The 8,218-nt window shown below is 46.7% G+C and overlaps 1 protein-coding gene across 1 annotated transcript in view; it reads right to left on the bottom strand.

The window, feature by feature from the left end:
- The window catches only part of TMEM63A (transmembrane protein 63A), a 36,781-nt gene that overhangs the window by 22,911 nt on the left and 5,652 nt on the right, over positions 1–8,218 (bottom strand). The window contains exons 3-5 of the mRNA XM_008067505.1: positions 6,458–6,537; positions 3,614–3,680; positions 2,632–2,669 (exon numbers count right to left, since the gene is read on the bottom strand). Coding sequence (XP_008065696.1) covers positions 2,632–2,669; positions 3,614–3,680; positions 6,458–6,537 — 185 coding nt within the window. The remainder of the gene's footprint in view (positions 1–2,631; positions 2,670–3,613; positions 3,681–6,457; positions 6,538–8,218) is intronic.

The raw sequence follows: 8,218 nt of genomic DNA, 5'->3' as shown, positions 1-8,218 counted from the left end.
GAGGCTGCGGTGGCCAGGAGCGGCCACCGCACTCCAGCCTGGGTGACAGAGTGAGACTCCAACTCAAAAAACAAACAAACAAAACAAAACAAAAAAAATGGCAGAGCTGAAGGACCAGACCACAGTGAATTCCAGCTCAGCAACCTCAACCTCGAGCAGGTCCCAGGCTCACTTTAGCCTCTGACATCAAGCAGGGAAATGACCACCTACCTATCACCTTGCAGGGGCTCAAAAGAGAAAGTGAGGCTCGAACACCTAATGCTGTGCATGGTACCAGCTGATACCAGAAATATGCTTTTTTTAAAATGGCATTTTTAGGCCAGGCTCGGTGGCTCAGCCTGTAATCCCGTGCCTTTGGGAGGCTGAGGTGAGTGGATTGCCTGAGCCTGCGGGTTCAAGACCCGCCTGGGCAGCGAGACCTCATCTTTACAATAAATCAAAAAATCAGCTGGGCGTGGTAGCGCGTGCCTGTAATTCCGGCTACTCAGAAGGCTGAGGCGGAAGGATCGCCAGAGCCCAGCACATGAGGCTGCGGTGGCCGGCAGCGGCCACTGCACTCCAGTCTGGGCAACTGAGTGAGACTCCAACTCAAAAAAAATAAATAAATAAAAAATAAAATAAAATAAAATAAAATGGGGTTTTTAGGCCGGGCTCAGTGGCTCAGCCTGTAATCCCAGCACTTTGGGAGGCTGAGGCGAGTGGATTGCCTGAACCTGCAGGTTTGAGGCCAGCCCTGGCAACTTGGCAAGACCTCATGCGTGGTAGCATGTGCCTGTATTTCCGGTTACTTGGAAGGCTGAGGTGGAAGGATCGCCAGAGCCCTGCAGGTCAACGTTGGGGTGACTGAGGGTGTGCCACTGCACTCCAGCCTGGGCAACAGAGTAAGACTCCAACTCAAAAAAGGGGGGGGGTTGTTTTTTGTTTTTTAAGAGATAGGGTCTCACTATGCTGCCTGGGCTAGAGTGCAATGGTGTGATCACAGCTCACAGACACCTCAAACTCCTTGGTTCAAGTGATCTTTTTGCCTCAGCTTCCCAAGTAGCTGGAACTACAGACGTACGCTCCCACATCCGGATAATTTTTTTATTTTTTGTAGAGACAAGGTCTCACTATGTTGCCCAGGCTGGTCTCGAACTCCTGGGCTCAAGCAATCCTCTTGTCTCGGCCTCCCAAAGTGCTGGATTACAGGTATGAACTACAGTACCCAGCCAATATTCTTGCTACTGTGAGTCCTGTATACTATGTATCTAGAAGGCAAAGCTTTGCGATTAACTAGGTTGTTTTAACTTCTAAATAAACTAACCCTCCTTCTGCTTCTTCTGCTGGAGACCAAAGTTTACTGGCTTTCCTCCACAGGACCTCACCTCGTGCCAGATCCCCTGGGAACAACAGCAACCAAACTAACAATTTACAACATGCCCTCACATGTATTAATTCCTTTGAATTAGGCCAAGCACATGTAGTCCTCGGCCTCTTTGTACTGCTGAGAATACCGAGGCCCAGAGAGACATTATACAATGTCCTGTAACCACTATATTTCATCAGTTCTGAGAGGTCCTTTTCACATTTCAACACCTCTGAAATGGGGTGCACCCTGCAGTTATAACTGATGGTAGCTTAACTGGCAGCATTTTCTTGTTCTTAGTATTATGCAAAATAATCTTATGATAATAGCTCCTTCGATTCGATGGAATATAGCACAGGTGGCCGAACCAAGACTCACCTCAGTCCCCAACTCCCAGCTCCTTTTACCACATGACAGGTAGCCAACAGGCTCTTAATCACCAGGACCTCATTTATTTGTTTAGAGTCAGAGTCTCACTCTGTCACCCAAGCTGGAGTGCAGTGGTGTGATCACAGCCCGCCACAGCCTCAACCTCCTGGGTTCAGGTGATCCTTCCACCTCAGTTTCCTGAGTAGATGGGACTGCAGGGGAATGCCACCACAATTGGCTAATTTATTTTATTTTTTTGGTAGAGACAAAGTCTCGCTATGTTGCCTAGGTTGGTCTCGAACTCCTGGTCTCACACAATCCTCCCACCTCGTCCTCCCAAAGTGCTGAGATTATAGGCATGAGCCACCATGGCCTCAGCCCCAAGTTTTGGAAAAGAAAAAAAACTTAACCAAATGAACTGAGTGTATTTTTTATCCACTTTTTACTAATTCGAAGACATGTAAACCTGCCTGGAAGAGCTTCCATCCACATCTAATCAGTGTTAAATATTAAGTAGAATAATTCCTGCTGAAAGCAAAAAACAAAAAACAAAAAACTGGCTTTAATTAGCTTGTACAGCATTATGAAAGATGAACATATGATTTCCCCTGAATATGTTGAAATAAATAAAGTTCATCTCCACCTCTAAGAACTGGGATCTGACTGCAGTTTGGGAAGCCCCAAGCTCTAGCAGGGACTGTGTGCCCGCTAATATCAAGGCTTCCTTCCCTCATGCCCCTGACCCCAAGGCCACCTTTATCCTCAGCCCTCACATACTGCTCTGGATCTGAACTGAAAAGTGTCTAAGGGACCCCAGGTTAGGATCAAGCATCTTGGCTCTTTCTTCCTGATCAGCCAAACACCCAAACAAACCAGCCCACACAAAGACCACCGCAGCTACCCCGTGGTATACTCACTGCAGACGGAAGATCGCAGTCAGCCAGGGGCAGCAACCCTGGAAACGGAAAGAATGGGGAACAGCTTCCAACACCTGTGTCTTTGGGAAGCCGATGTAATTGCTGTCTTTGGCATTAAATAACCACATAACCTCCTGTCGTATAAAAATAGTGCCCGAGTCCCACATTCAGCAAGCTACATCCTTATCTCAAACAGGACAGAGTCTCACACTCCCAGTCTTTTGCTACAGCACCCTGTGCCTGAAATTCTCGCTGAAACCTCTCAAGTTTTGACAATTTCATGGTCAAGTCAGGAAACGTGGATCAAGAGCTGAAGAAAGCTCAGTGCAGCCCTGCGGAAAATGATGCATGCTTCCATTTGATTGTTTCAACTGACTGACTGTGAAGTGGGTCAAGAGAGAGGAAACAAGTCTAAGGATTGGCAGGTTCTCAGGAGTGGGGAGTTAAAGGGGAAGATGGTGTCTGCAGGCTTATTGTCCTTCCCCTCTCTTAAGCTTAACACTCCCTGAAGCTGGGCTGGTACCCAGCTGGAAAAGACAATTTATTTGTTCATCATTCATCCAACAACGACGAAGCACCTAGTAGGTATCAGGTGTTGGGGAACAGGACTGGATGAGGCAGGATTCCTGCCCACATTTGGCTCACAATCTAGCAGGCAAGTCAATAATTGACTGTCATACAAAGCCATAGGCGAGACAAGTGCTTGGGATGCCTAGGGGATTCCGTAGCCCTCTCTACCTGTGGGTTCAATCAGGTCTCATGATCCTGAGTCATCCAGCTGCCATCCCCCCATGGTATTTCCCAAGTTCAAGTACCTTTGCTGATGCAGAGAACTTTCCCTAGCACTTGCCACTCAAGCGTCACAGTACTATGTTAGTGACTGAACCAGGAGTATGACTGCCCTGGCCCCTGGCCATAACTGCATTATATTGCTGGTCCCCATCCCCCCAGCCCAAACAACAACTGTTCTTTAGATACCAACCAGTTCGCTTTCAAAGTCTTGTTGCCCTGAGGAGGAAGTCGACGACAATCTCTGAAATCTGGACTCGCTAGAAGCACGAAAGGAAAAAAATTACAGATCATTCTACAAAAAAAAAAAAAAAAAAAGGGTAGAAAAAAGAAACACACCCAGTATTTTGTTGCCTCTTAGAGCTCAGAACCCAAAGCTACCTGCTCTCAATGGCTGGGACAAAATATAATCCACTCTGAAAAAAAGAGACGAGGACAATGACCATTTCTGGGTATGGTATAAACCTCTATGTCAAATGGTATAACATGGGGTCAGGGCATCAGCAGACCATCCCTGTGTCCCACACCCCAAACATCAGCCCTGCAACTGGTCTCCCTGAAGTGACTCCAAAGTGTTGCCTGTTTACAATATACTTCCTAATATATCAAATAAAACTTGAAGTAAACACTTCATTTTATCAAATCTAAGACATCACTGGTTGTCAGGAACATAATAATTTTATGAACCTCTAAGAAAGAAAATTGCTGCCAATTACATGATGACCATCATTGATAATAGGATGCATCCCAATTTTAAAGATGAGAAAATGTCAAAATGTACATTAGATTCTTTCTTGTGAGTACCTATGAAAACGCCCTTTGTGCTATGAATTTGCATTTGGTTTGCCATGTGCAATGTGTGAATTTTGGCTTTTCTTGATTCTACCCCTGGCCTCACCACCTCACTACTTCAAATGACATAAAATGTGGTAGAACTTAACTTTTCAAAGCATTTGCAGAGACATTGTCTCATGTGACCTTCACGTAACCCCATGGGGAAGAGATGACAAGAGGAGACCAACCCCAATAAGTTGGGGGACTTGACCAGGCTCACACAGCCAGGGAAGCAGCAGGGCCTCCTGATAACCAGTGCTCTTTTCTACTGCAGCACAGGGCACCACACCAGGTTGAATGCGCTGTAAAGGCACCAGAGGTTTCCCCAACAGTCCAAGGTCATCACCTCCGGCCTTTGCAAATGCCAGAGCAGAGACTGTGGGGAACGAAGGTGCATTCACAGGTACACCTCGTCCCAGTTGAGAAGACTTCTCCTGCCCATGTCACATGTCAACAGGGGCCACAGAACCTGCAGGGTCAGCCAGGAGCCTCAGGGAAGGCTCTAGGCAGGCAGCCAGGGCCCGTGCCTGAGTTCTCCTCACCCACTTCCTATTGCCACATCTGACACAAGATCCTGGGGTATAAACAGCCAGCTGGAGGGGAACCTCTGGTTGTGAAGATCTAGAATTCACTTTCGCCCTCAGGTGACATGAACCGAGAGCCCAGGGCAGAACTGGAAACTTGAGGTCTGGCGGAGGGAACCAGCACTTTGAAAGAGACTCATCCAAGGCTGGCACTCACTGAGCAGGAGAATGGGCAGCTTCCCGCCGGTTCCGCTGCCCTTCTTGATCCACCTCACCCAGCCCTGGCCCTGGGGCTAATTGATTTCAAAGACAATGCACTTAAAAATATCCAAGGTTGCGGCTTGGTGGCTCAGCCTGTAATCCCGCGCCTTTGGGAGGCTGAGGTGAGTGGATTGCCTGGGCCTGCGGGTTCGAGACCCGCCTGGGCAGCAAGACCTCATCTCTACAATAAATCAAAAAATCAGCCGGGCGTGGTAGGGCATGCCTGTAATTCCGGCTACTCGGAAGGCTGAGGCGGAAGGATAGCCAGAGCCCAGCAGGTCGAGGCTGCGGTGGCCGAGAGCGACCACTGCACTCCAGTCTGGGTGACAGAGTGAGACTCCAACTCAAAAAAAAAAAAAAAAAAAAAATCCAAGGTAAGAAAGAAAACAGGGTCCTCCTCAGCTGAGGATGACAGCCCTAAGTATCTAAAGCAAACAGCCTGAAGCCACAGCCCACCCAGAAGCCCAGAGAGAGAGCTGAGCATCTGGGCCTTGGGTGTTTTGTGGGCACGATGAGGGTAATGAGGCTGACCTCCTGGGTCTGTGGTGAAGAGCAGAGCGGACACAGTTTCTGGTACAGGCCTGGCAGATACACTCAGTGAGCACAGTCTAGTATCAGGGACACATGTGGGCCCCCCCACTGAGGGTTTCAGGAGCCCCTGGTCCATTCCAGTGACACATACACGCACACTCACGCATACACATATATACATGCACACACATACACTCATACATATATACACACACATAAGTATATCTAGCAGGCAAGTCAATAATTAACTGTCATACAAAGCCATATACATATATGTACACACTCACACATACACATATATACATACACACATACACTTACACACATACATACATACACACATACATACATACACATATATACACACATATACATACATACTGACATATATACATACACATATGTATATATACACTCACACATACATATATACATACACTCGTACACTCACATATATACACACACTCACATACACGGATACATACTCACACATATCTACACATACACATTCATATATACACATATACATACACACATATATACAAATACATATACATACACACACATACACATATACACACTCACACACATATAATACACATACATACTGACATATATACATACACACACGTATATACACACTCACGCATACATATATATACACACACACATATACACACTTGGCATAATTATAGCAAGTCAATAATTGTCATACGAAGCCATATACATATATACATATACATACACACATATACGTGCAGATACACATACATGTACACATATATACATATTTATACAAGAACATATAGACATTCACACACATATCATATATATATATATACACACATTCACACATATGCACATCCTAAGCAATGTGTCTTTTTTACCTGTCTGCTTCTGACACCAGGGCAATGCGTCCATAATCCCAGAATCTTCTTCTTATGAAGGAAAACACCAAGATTAAAAACTAAAAAGTAGAAAAGAAACCAAGCAAAAGCATATTAAATGGCTTCTAATTAGAAGAGACAGTTGTCTCAAAGCCTACCTACCCAGACTCAGCAGGGCTATAAGGAATTCGTCAGGCCCAGAGAGGGTACTGGGCTACCCAAGGCCACACAGCTCAGTGGCCCAAAGGTTTGCCCACCCCCTTCACTAGCTCCTGTCACCTGTGGCCTATCCACCAAGGCTGTCAGCACTGATGCCAAGCTTGCCTAATGCCCTCCTAGTCAAACATGTCAGCCCTCAAGGCAGTGTTGATACTGCGAGGCCTTGGTCTTGGGCCTGGATCTGCCTTCAGAGGCCTCTGAGCAGGAAGGCAAGGTCTGGCCTCATAGCAGCCCTGGGAACCAGCTCCCATCTTCACCTTACATAAAATTTCACTGATAATCGCAGAACCACGGTAGCAGAGCCTCCCCACCTTGAGCCAGAACAGTCAGATTTTACTTTGATTCCCCTGAAGGCAAGCCATGTGGACCCCTGGCACGGAGCCTGCAGGTAGCGATGCCCAACCAGGATCTGGTACTCCAGGATGTCTCAGCCTCGGCAAGCTGGGACAACAGAGCAGGCAATGGGAACATGAGGGGTTGGACTAAAGGTCTCTCTAAGCCCCTTGGCTCTAGAAATCTGCAAATTCTCAGCTGTCTCCTCAATTCCCACAGGCCCACCTCAGCAGGTTCTCTGCCACGTTCCCACCTCTCTCCCACCCTAAACAGGCTCCTTCCCTTAGAGATTCGGGGAGGTAGAGAAATAGAGGGGACTCCCCAAAAAGCAGAATTTATTTATGAAAAAATTATTAATTCTTACATGTTTAAACTTCAGTCACCTTCATTTGATGCAATACACCTATCGAGGCACTTTTTCCACTGCTTAAACTAGTTTTTAGAGCCAGGCTCGGTGGCTCAGCCTGTAATCCTGCACCTTTGGGAGGCTGAGGTGAGTGGACTGCCTGAGCCCGCGGGTTCGAGACCCGCCTGGGCAGCGAGACCTCATCTCTACAATAAATCAAAAAACCAGCCGGGCGTGGTAGCCCATGCCTGTAATTCCGGCTACTTGGAAGGCTGAGGCGGAAGGATCGCCGGAGCCCAGCAGGTCAAGGCTGCGGTGGCCGGGAGCGGCCATTGCACTCCAGTCTGGGTGACAGAGTGAGACTCCAACTTAAATAAATAAATAAATAAATAAAAAAGTTTTTAAACTTGTCAATTTTGAAGGCTTTTAATGCTTCTGCCATTTTTTGTTTTACGTCTTCCACATCGGCAAAACGTATCCTTGAGGACTTTTTTCAGCCAGGGAAACAAAAAAAAGTCACCTAGAGCGAGATCAGGTGGATATGGAGGGTAGGACACAGGGATCATGCCACTTTTAGTTGAAAACTGCCAAACACTGACAGTGTGGGCAGGTACGCTGTAAGTCACCCATCATAAAATGGGTAAACGCTGAAATAATCTTTAAAAGAAATTCGCCAAAGCCAAATGCAGCCTCTCACAACAATGCTAGCTAGTACACTGATGCTGATGGGTTCCTAGAACACTTACCTAGCAGGAGAAGCTTATACTCAAAGGGGCCCACCTACCCCTTCAAAAATAAAAAGGATAATTCTGGGTTTTGGGGGGGGTCCTCTTTTTTTTTTTTATTTGTTTTTTTTTTTTTTT

This window comes from Carlito syrichta, unplaced genomic scaffold, assembly GCF_000164805.1.
Source record: "Carlito syrichta isolate Samal-C Ts95f unplaced genomic scaffold, Tarsius_syrichta-2.0.1 Scaffold309649, whole genome shotgun sequence".
Lineage (NCBI taxonomy): Eukaryota > Metazoa > Chordata > Mammalia > Primates > Tarsiidae > Carlito > Carlito syrichta.
The sequence above is the reverse complement of the archived record's forward strand: the minus strand, read 5'-3'. Positions and strand labels throughout refer to the sequence as shown.